This window comes from Ipomoea nil, unplaced genomic scaffold, assembly GCF_001879475.1.
Source record: "Ipomoea nil cultivar Tokyo-kokei standard unplaced genomic scaffold, Asagao_1.1 scaffold0688, whole genome shotgun sequence".
Taxonomy (NCBI): Eukaryota; Viridiplantae; Streptophyta; class Magnoliopsida; order Solanales; family Convolvulaceae; genus Ipomoea; species Ipomoea nil.
This window is the reverse complement of record NW_017617116.1, coordinates 1,502,406-1,513,910: the sequence shown is the minus strand read 5'-3', so window position 1 is coordinate 1,513,910 and position 11,505 is coordinate 1,502,406. Positions and strand designations below refer to the sequence as shown.

At 37.7% G+C, this 11,505-nt stretch overlaps 1 protein-coding gene across 1 annotated transcript; it reads left to right on the top strand.

Annotated features, from left to right (window-relative positions):
* The first annotated feature begins 1,287 nt into the window (after window positions 1-1,287).
* On the top strand, window positions 1,288-8,100 carry LOC109175401. Its single transcript, XM_019324665.1, has 3 exons — window positions 1,288-1,422; window positions 6,708-7,691; window positions 7,942-8,100. The coding sequence occupies exons 1-3, from the start codon at window positions 1,288-1,290 to the stop codon at window positions 8,098-8,100; spliced, it is 1,278 nt and encodes a 425-aa protein (XP_019180210.1).
* Window positions 8,101-11,505: the final 3,405 nt, after the last annotated feature.

Here is an 11,505-nt window from a genome sequence, read left to right as displayed (position 1 = left end):
TATACGAAACTCAATTAAAATATAGGACCTCAACAATGACAAATCACTCTGCGTTTTAAAATTTTTGTTATACTATTTAATTAAAACATTTTAAAATATACAAGAAATATATTATTTAACTCATAATTTTATAATCGCCTATTTGTGTCCTCTTGCTCCTGCAAGAATATAATTTAAAGAAGAGAAAATAGTCATTATACTACCAACATACAATTATGAAGAAAAAAAATAGAATAGTGAAGACCGCATGCATAGTATTGATAAGACCGCATGCATAGTATTGATATAAGTAGGCCGTGCTATGTCAATTAGATCCAGCTCCACATGGACAAACACTAATGTCAATCGTTATATCGTGAACCAGGGCGCAAGGCTTAAAACGACGTCGTTTTTTATGTTAATTTTATGTGTATTATGTTAAAAGTTTATGTGTATTTTGTTAAGAGTTTATGTTTATTACGTTAAGAGTTATTCTGTTAAGAGTTTATGTGTATTTTATGTATTATGTTAGATTATGTGTATTATGTTATGAGTTTACGTATATTCTACTATATAATTATATATATTCGAAACATGATTTTTTTTTAAAGTTAACGGCGGAAACGAGAAACAGAATTTCTTAAATAAAAAAAAAAAATATAAAACAACGTCGTTTTGGCCAGGGTGCACGATATAATTTGCCCACTAATGTGGATTGTGTTGTACAAGCTCACATTAGAATATAGGGCAAATTATTACGTGGACCCGGGACTAAAAATACATAATTTACATATTGAATGTTCACAATTTAAATTGTAAACATTTAATATGTAAATTGTGAACATTTAATATGTAAATTGTACGTGTTTTTGGACATGGTTCACTTTGCAATGTCGACCTAGGTATTTTGTCTAACACAAATATTTTGTCTAACATATTTCCTGTATGGCTCATGGGTGCACTCAATATTTTGACAGAGGAGCAATGTGGTTTCTTGATTGCTATGCTCTACCACCTTTGGAATGCTCGGAACACGGCGGTATGGGAGAGCAAGTTACTGCGCCCCGGCCCACTATGGTGACGAGCCGCCGCTGTCATGAACTCGTACGCTCAGCTACACCGGCGACTACCTCGGTAGTCAGCGGCAGTAGCGGCCACTGACACGGCGCCGACTCTTCCGATGTGCTACGTAGATGCGGGTTTTCGGCCATCCACGGAGAAGCCACTTGCGCCGCGGTTCTTCTCTCGCAAACCGAAACCTTTTTGGCCGCCACGAATGGACATCTCCCGGGATGCTTTTCACCACTAATGGCTGAAGCACTTGCATGCAAGGAAGCTTTATCTTGGCTCAGAGACCGGAATGTGACAGATGTGAATCTCTTAACAGACTGCTCGGAACTACGGAGCTCATTACTCCAGGCTCCCACATCTATTCGATCCTATGTTGGTGTCGTCATGGACCAATGTAGGACGTCTTTATCTTTATTTAGTCATTGTTCGCTACATGTTATTATTTCTAGGTCTGTTAATTTACATGCTCATACATTAGCTTCAGTAGCTTTTGATCAGGATCACTCTATGTTTTGAGACTCTGTCTCCCCTGACTCTATTGCTCCTTTCATTCATTAATATATGGATACGACCTTTATTTCAAAAAAAAAAAAAAGTACGATAAAGGCGTTGACTTATATTTACTCTTTTATTTCTTGCATAGACTTAAAAATTAGATTGTGCATAATTGCATTGTTGATGTTTAATAACTTGAAGTCAAAAAAAAAAAAAACAAAAACAAAAAAAAAAAAAAAAAAAAAAAACAAAGAAGATAATGCATGTAAGCTAAAGATGGATCGGATAAGAAGTTACCCAGCAAAAGTTTGATGTGTAGAACTAATTGTCATATTATTGTTGAAAGGCACAACATACACAGCACTTGTATAGAACCATATAATTAAACCAAACCAAACATGAGAAGAGACACTACAAATCCTCAAGAAGGAATAGACGAAATCCAAATAAAAGGACCGGTGTGGAAACGAGCAGCCCTCGTAACCATATGAGCCAACTTGTTCACTGATTTAGGAACGAACTTAACGAACACTACATCAAAGTGTCTTTGATATTCCCACACATACTATTATTATTCTTATTAATTATCAAATTAAAATGCAATGTAACCACCACACATTACTATCCCTTACCCAAAAAGAAAAATGCAGAATTCAATCAATGCTTACCAGTTTTAGGTGGGGCAGACAATCTGGAAGAAGAAGAGGGAAAGATAAAGAGAAATGTGAAGAAAAGAAGAATAGAGAAATGGGAAGTGGGCTTATGAGCCATGGCATGCAATGCAAGACAGACAATAATGAAGCAAAAATATCTGTTAGCAAATTGAGGAACCATTTTATATAATAATTTGCTACGAAATCGGAAATCCCTACCTAAGTGCTTCGTCAATATTTAGACTCTTGAAAAGTGCCTTCGCAATTCACGACCAAAAAGAATGATTTGAATAGCCACATTTTTGTAGAAAAACGAACCGAACTACTTGAAACACGTTTTAAATGTCAAAAGTCAAATGAATTGACTTTCTTACTACATCTTTATGTCATTAAGGAGGGTAACTTCAGCCAAAATGACTAAGGATACAGACTTGTATTTACATGGTTGTGTGTTCAAATCTCGATCTTCTTGATTAAAGTTGGTGCAACTATGGACAATCTAGGGTGTCTTATCTCTTTGTAGTCCTTTACCGGCTGGAATCACAAGGTGAGATTTATCCCGTGCATACGAAAAACAAATAAAGGAGATAAAATCGCAAGATGTTCTTTGATTGGCCTACAAGCCTCCTAATATTTGTAAATTAATACTCACAAAAAAGTCAAATTCATACATCCCTTTAATTCTTGGTAGATTTTTTTTTTTTTACTTTTTTTTTTCGCTAGAAGGGGAGATTCTTACAAACCAAGCTATTCTAACCGTTAAAATTAGTTAGATATAGTTAATGACTATTTAAATTGGATCACAATTTTTATTTTTGTATTACTGATTCTGCTAAAATGCAGTATTTTTTTCATAATTATTTTTTCAACCTACTAAAGCACGAAGAGTTAATATCATCTCCACTGAGGCTCGAACCCGCAACGGTGCAACCTCCCACCTATGGGAGAGCAACTTAATGGATCACTATTATTCTTTTGTGAGAATTAAAATGTGGTGCATTTGTAATAATTTGATTAATTAAGAACTAAAATTGAAATTAATTCTAAATTTTACTTTGAGTTTCACATATATATTTTATTGTATTCAAACAATGTTTGTTGAACTTTTGGAGTGACATTATGAGTCAAAAATGATGCTAAAATTTTCATCACTATGGATGCAGAGGGAACATGAATGTCAAAAATATCATCTAAGTCTGGCATTAATTGTTTTATATAAAAATTTTTTTAAAGTGTATTTATTAGTGGCATTTTGCGGAGTGAATTTGCATCCAATCTGCTAATTAAATGCGAATTTAAAATTTCTTATCTGCATCCACATTCGCAAGGGATGTAAATCTAATAAAATTATATCAGTCAATGGTACAGTGAATTTTAAGTTTAAAAAAATAAATTAAATTATAATATAGTAATTACAAAATAATTAATTTTAAAAAACTTGCAAGGAAAATGAATTCTGTTGCAACGTATTTCGTTGCATGGCAATTTTTGCAATAATATTATGTTCCGTTATAAATACGTTACAAATATCGTTAAATCGAATGTTTAAAAATTAATAAAATTTTGCAATGAAATTGACAGTCGTTGCAAATTCAATTGCAACAATTACAACGAATCTTGGTTTTCATTGCAAATTTTATTGCAAAAATGTTTCCCTTCATTTTTTTGAGCAAAAATTTACACTTTCGTCAAAATTGCAATGAAATTTTTTTCTGTTGCAATGGAACTCCGTTGCAATTTTTGATAAAAATATCACAAGGTGCTATTTTTTATTTTCTTTTTTTTTTTTTTAAAAGAAAGTTTGTATTTAAAATTAATAACATTCACACCATGCATTATTTAATTAAACGAAAAATGCATTATAAACCTAATATACAAACTCAACTAAAACATAGGACCTCAAGAATGAAAAATTGAACCTAATATCCGAAATTCAACTGAAACATAAGACCTCAAGGATGACAAATTAAATCTCTCTCGTGAGTTTTAAAATTCTTGATATACTATTTAGGCAATTATGCTTATATAGAAAAAAACTATTAAATATACATTTTATACGTTCAAATCATATGTAAGTTGGTAACAATAATTTTAGGTGTCATGATTAGTATTGCTAAATTGGTAGGAAATAATCCTTATATAGAAAAAATTATTAAATATACCTTTTATATTGTTGAAATCGTAAATATCATTTTAGATTATGATTATATATCGTTTATAACGTTTCAGTTATATTTACATATTTTTATTACGATTTTATACCTTTTATATCGTTCCAATCATAAATATCTTCTTTACTATATATATATATATATATATATATATATATATATATATATATATATATATATATATATATATATATATATATATATATATATATATATATATATATGGTCAGTTGAGCTCTAAATGAAAGTATATTGACTTGTAAGTTAAACGTATACAATATGGAGAAGACACCATCTCGCTTAGTTCTTTTAGCAATTTTTTGCATTTTCATATTAGGTTTGATTCTCTTCCTTCTCTACCACATCCATCTTTATATGCACACAACACTTAGTTTTTTTTTTTATTTTTATTTCCACATGAACCATGTTTAGTTGTTTTGTAACTTTAATTTCATATGGAAATGGAAATTTTTCATAATCGTAGATACAACGTCTTATCGACATTATAAAACTGATCTATTAATTTTATTGATTATCAAAATGTATGTTTAACACATTTTTCTTGTAGGTTCAAAATTTTCAAACGTTGTTGCGCACACAAATGATTTAGAAGAGACAAAGTGCACAACAAAGAAAGATTGTTCAAAACTAATATGTCCTGACTCAGTAACATGTGATAAGGGAATTTGCAAATGTGTAGGAGACACAGGTGCAAACAATTTAGAAGAGACAAAGTGCACAACAAAGAAAGATTGTTCAAAACTAATATGTATTGGCTCATCAGTAACATGTGACAAGGGAATTTGCAGATGTGTAGACATAAGTGCAAACAATTTAGAAGAGACAAAGTGCACAACAAAGAAAGATTGTTCAAAACTAATATGTCCTGGCTCAGTAACATGTGATAAGGGAATTTGCAAATGTGTAGGAGACATAAGTGCAAACAATTTAGAAGAGACAAAGTGCACAACAAAGAAAGATTGTTCAAAAGTAATTTGCTTTGGTGGCTCAGCAATATGTGATAAGGGAATTTGTACATGTTTAGACTGAAGCATAAATTTGCGTAGACTTGCTTGACGGGTTATATGTCTCCAAGGAGTATGCATCTGTCAATGTAAGAACTAAGAATTGATGATATTCAACACAATTGAGTATCAAATTAATTAATTAATAAAATAATCATTTACTTTTTTGATGATTTGGAGCTTTTAATTTGTTAACACCATTCATAGTATGTGCACTATTTGAGGTTTTAAATTTAAAGTTATTGAGATTCATTCCTTTTCATTTGTTATTTTTGAATTGACCAACCTCATTACATGTTAACAAAAAGAATATACTTAATATTAGAATACTGTAAAAGAATATACTTAATATATGAATAATGTAATATCATGCAGTAAATTTAGGATCAAGAGAGTAATTTTACTTCAATTTAATTCTGTGATGACAATCCTTTATTAATATTATTAGACGTAAGTTTTAGTATCATTTTGATTCGGTATTTAATTATTTATTTATTGTAATTAATAAAACTCATAATTTGATAGTTTAATCAAATAACTAGATGAATTTATGAACGATGCTTGCAAAGTTGAATTGTAATTATCATTTTATGAATTAAATTTTTTTTAGAAAATACAAATCGTTATTTGGGTAGTTTTTTTTTTTTAAATAAAAATCTAATTCATTAATCATAAGCAGAAACATTTAAATACAAATCATTATTTGGGTATCCTTTTATTAAAATTGTTTTTAAAAAATTTAAAATTTCAATTTTAGTGATTGACTATTGTGAAATTGTCATATTTAGATACTCTGATCCGTATTACCATCCATATATCTTTTTAATTTACCTCGTTGCATCATTAATTTTTATTTACTTACTACAATTAGTCGTCCATTTTAAATTTCACCATTCTATGGTTTAATAATAAAAATTAACATGTAAATTCATCATTCAATTATTGTACAATTTCTTCAACAAAGTGTTAGTAATGTTATATTATATGGTTTATTTGTTTATGGCTATTATTATTGTTGACTAGTCTTAGCTATTAGATAGGAGCTATCAGTGGTAGCTTTCCTATAGGATTCTATCGTGTAATCTGTTTTCCAGTCTAATGTGATTTGCGTTGTTTCACTTGGTATCAGTTAGCGTCAGGCTAGGAATCCTACCCTGTTTTTTCTCCACCACCTAAACATGTCGACAAACTCCTCTGAATGAACCGTAACCACCACCCCTCCACCACACACAACCAGGAATTCCCTTAACGCAGCGCATCACTTTGTCTCAATTAAATTAAACAACCGTAATTTCTTGTTCTGGCGCACTCAGATTATCCCCTTTCTACGTGGCCAAGGCCTTTTAGGCTATATTGACGGCAGCCATGTCTGTCCACCAGCGTTCCTCCCGGCAACGACACAGGCAGCCGGCTCCAGCACCACCGCGGTCGCATCTTCCGAAATCAACCCGGAGCATGCGGCGTGGGTTCAACATGACCAGCTGATTATGTCTCTTCTGATCTCGTCGTTATCCGACGAGGTCATGCCATTGGCGGTTGGCCGGGAAACGTCACGCGAGGTCTGGCTCTCCATTAATGACTCGCTGGCGTCCTCCACACGAGCTAGGTGTCTTAATCTGCTCGGCCAATTTCAGACGCTCCGACAAGGCAGCATGTCGGCCTCGGAGTATCTCGGGAAGGCAAAGATGCTCGTTGAAGCCTTGTCCCTCGCTGGCCATCGACTCACGCTAGACGAACAGGTGCTCTACGTATTGAGCGGTCTTCGCCCGGAATTCCGGGCTATGGCGAGTGCACTCACCGTGACCGGCACACCGGTAACGCTATCTCAGCTCGGCGACCTTCTGCAAGCCCAGGATTTCATCCAGGGAGATGAGTTCTCGATGGAGTCCGGGAATGGCGCTCCAGTCGCCATGTACGCTGGCCGTGGTGGCCAGTCGAGTGGGGGCGCCGAACGAGGTGGCCGGCACAGCAGCAACAATCGCGGCCGTGGGCGAGGAGGCCGGAACTCCGGCGGCCGTGGCCGTGGCAGCCCTCGCTGCCAGATCTGCAGGAGTCACGGCCACACCGCCGTCTTCTGCAACCGGCGCTACACCGAGCCTCCGCCGTCGCCACACGCCCACGTGGCCGTTGCAGGTACTCCACCAGCAGCAGAAACTACCCAGCCGGAGGTCTGGTTTCCGGACACCGGCGCTACCACTCACGCGTCGCCTGATGAAACCATGATTGGGCAATCCGAACAGTACACTGGCGGTGATGTGCTGAAAGTGGGCAATGGGGCAGGTTTGAATATCTCCCGCGTTGGTTGTACAGCAATCCCATCAAATTTTAAATTATTAAATATGTCAGAGGTCTTATTTGTTCCAAATCTGTCATTATCCTTGTTATCCGTTTACCGTTTCACTAACGAAAACAACGTTTTTTTTGAATTTCATAAAGACGTGTTTTTTGTGAAGGATTGCACTACACAGGACATACTCCTTAAAGGCTCCGCGGTAAACGGGCTGTATAAGCTGTTGGTGCCACGATCTCATGTTGCATTTTTAACAGCCAAAGCGTCTCCCACAGTGTGGCATCAACATCTGGGTCACCCTCATAAACAGGCTTTCCAACGGGTTCTTAAACACTGTCCGGTCACGTCAAATAAAGCTCCGGTGTCAGAAATTTGTTCCACTTGTCAACGAGGAAAATCCTCCCGTTTTCCCTTAGATAGAGTGTATACTTCAAGTTCTGAAGTTTTAGATTTGTTGTATACAGATATCTGGGGTCCCTCTCCAGTTATTTCAAATTCGGGCTACCGTTATTTCGTTTTATTTGTAGACGACTGTACTCGTTTTTGCTGGTTTTACCCCTTACGGTTAAAATCAGATATCTATAAAGTATTTAATTTGTTTCGGGCGATGGTAAAACGGCGATTTTCCCGTTCTATCAAAGCCATCCAGTCTGATTTAGGGGGTGAGTACCGTCTCCTACACACCATATTTGAGTCCTTAGGCATCACGCACAGACAATCGTGTGCCTATATCCATGAGCAAAACGGCCGTGTTGAACGCCGGAATAGACACATTGTCGAAACCGGTCTGGCCTTATTAGCTGAAAGCTCCACACCGTTTAAATATTGGGATTATGCGTTTGAAACCGCAACTCAACTAATTAATTGCCTACCTTCGTCTGCCGTGTCATATGAATCACCATACTATTGTCTATATAAAATGCCACCCCCTTACACTTTCTTCCGTGTCTTCGGGTGTAGATGTTATCCGTATTTAAGGCCATATAATCGGCATAAAATCGAATATCGGTCTACACCATGTGTCTTCCTAGGTTACCCAGTTTCTTTTAGGGGATACCGCTGTATGGACTTAACGACGGGAAAGATATTTATCTGTCGTCATGTGCGTTTTGATGAAACCCTTTTCCCGTTTTCTATGCAGACTCCTGTGCAGGTGAATTCAACTCCGGCCCCTACTCCTCCCCCTTGGGGAGCTGGGCCCGTAGTGATAAATCCCAGCAACACCATGGTTCTAGATGAACCCCGATTGCACAGCAGCCGGCCCCCGTGGCTATAGAAGCACCACCTCAGACTGGTGCAAGACGGGGCCGCCCACCGGGCCGCAAAAACAGAACTCGCACAGAAATTGAGGATCATACCATGCGCACTAGGGGTAAAACTCGGGGACATGACGAGCAGTTCTATGCTCTAACTACCTCTGTGGACCCCACTCGCACAATGGCGTGATGCTATGGATCAGGAGTTCAATGCCCTGATGCATAACAATACTTGGCAGCTCGTTCCGGCGTCTCCGAACATGAATATTATCAGCTGCAAATGGGTCTTCAGGACCAAACGCAAGGCTGATGGGACCGTTGAACGCTACAAAGCCCGATTGGTGGCAAAAGGGTTCAATCAGGTCGCTGGGGAAGACTTTTTTGACACCTTCAGTCCCGTAGTCAAGCCGACTACGGTTCGTATTTTGTTCTCTCTTGCAGTGTCACGCAAATGGGTGTTGCGACAGCTTGATGTCCACAACGCCTTCTTGAATGGTCGTCTCTCCGAGACAGTTTACATGAAGCAACCCCCCGGCTACGAGGACCCGTCACACCCAGGTCACGTATGTCACTTGCAACGTTCCTTGTACGGTCTCAAACAAGCACCTCAGGCGTGGTTCAACCGCTTACAAGAGTTTTTGGCATCTACCAGTTTCTTGGCATCCAAAACCGATGTCTCACTCTTTTACTATACAGCGGGCGACTCCCGGGTCTACTTGTTGGTCTATGTTGATGACATAATCATGATGGGCAACGATTCGGCATTAATTGATACCCTTCTTCACCAGCTATCAACAGCCTTTAAGATTCGTGACCTCGGGGTGCCTCACTTTTTCTTAGGGATAGAAATAGTACCTTCTGGCCACGCCCTCCTTAACACCTTTTGAGAACCCAACTCAGTATCGGCGGATAGTAGGGGCTCTCCAGTATTTAACTATTACCAGGCCTGATCTCTCCTACTCGGTGAACAGGTTGTGTCAGTTCAAGCACTCTCCTACAGACGATCACTGGGCTCTACTCAAGCGAGTATTGCGGTACATTAAGGGCACTCAGGACTACGGCCTTCGTTTGTCAGTGTCAGTCTCCTCCGACCTTCATGCTTTCACTGACTCGAATTGGGCTGGGTGTCTTGTCGATCGCAAGTCTACTAGTGGCTATGCTGTGTTCTTAGGTGACAATCTTGTTTCATGGGTCTCCCGCAAGCAGCGTACTGTCGCCAGGTCTTCCACAGAAGCCGAGTACAAGGGGCTGGCTGATGTTGTAGCCGAGGTTACTTGGGTTGTCTCGTTACTCCGCGAGCTAGGGTTACATTCCGGTACACCAGCCACTCTATGGTGTGACAACCTAGGTGCCACTTACCTAGCCGCGAATCCAGTTTTCCACGCCCGCACAAAGCATGTTGAGATCGATTATCACTTTGTCCGGGACAAAGTCGCTTCTGGGGAGTTCGTTGTCAGTTTTGTCTCGACTAAAGACCAGCTCGCCGACATCTTCACTAAACCTCTACCAGCTCCGCGTTATCAGGCTCTGCGGGACAAGCTCAATGTTGTCGCCCTCCAACCTTGTGCTTGAGGGGGTGTGTTAGTAATGTTATATTATATGGTTTATTTGTTTATGGCTATTATTATTGTTGACTAGTCTTAGCTATTAGATAAGAGCTATCAGTGGTAGCTTTCCTATAGGATTCTATCGTGTAATCTGTTTTCCAGTCTAATGTGATTTGCGTTGTTTCACTCAAACCAACTTATTTCCATAATCGGTGTTGTAAGATGAATCACAGTCCACATTCCATGGTATAATGAATTAAGGATGTAATAGTTGCACTCAATCACATGCAAATTATTTTGTGGACCCTAGTTCACCTTACAAGATATACTAGGTTTCAAAATACATAATTTAAATAGTGAATGTTTACAATTTACATATATGCATGCATAAACGTGAGTTATTTAAAATAGCTTGATCACTACGAGAATTGTGGGGGTCATGTGGCTAGTTGATAATCAATAAGCTCATGAGACATAATTGTCAATTTATTGTGAGAGTCAGCTATGATGTGTGAATTAAATAATACATTAAATTTATTTATGATTGATAGTCAATAAAGATGAATGGACAAAATATGTATGTCATAATCTTTAATGTCTTTCACAATGTTGAAAAAATCGCTAGGCGCCCTCTAGGCGCCTAGAGACCGCCTAGGGCACCTAGAGCGCCTAGGCGGGCGCCTAGGCCGCCTAGGAGGCCGGGCGCCTAGCGCCTAGGCGCGATTTTTGCAACAATGGTCTTTCAAAACATCAATGTGTTATTTATTTCAAGATCTTGTATATATTGCAAGCATGAATTAAAATCACATTTATTGAAATGAATTTCGCATAGATATTGCTCAAGTTTTGTATTGATAATATTTGTATAAAGATAATAAACATATATCAAAGGCTTTAATTGCAACTTGTTGGTAGCATGGAAGAGTCATCATTCTTGAATGCTTTGACTAGGAAGATGGTTTTTAAGTAAATATCGGTTTCACCATTCGACCTGTGAGTTCAAGATTCGTTCACTCGC

Excerpts from the sequence above, each read along its gene's own strand:
- LOC109175401 (XM_019324665.1), top strand. The coding sequence starts at position 1,288 with ATGGCTGAAGCACTTGCATGCAAGGAAGCTTTATCTTGGCTCAGAGAC. Across the intron at positions 1,423-6,707 it reads CCACATCTATTCGATCCTAT|ATTATCCCCTTTCTACGTGG; the intron begins GTTGGTGTCGTC and ends TGGCGCACTCAG. Across the intron at positions 7,692-7,941 it reads CAGGTTTGAATATCTCCCGC|CCAAAGCGTCTCCCACAGTG; the intron begins GTTGGTTGTACA and ends CATTTTTAACAG.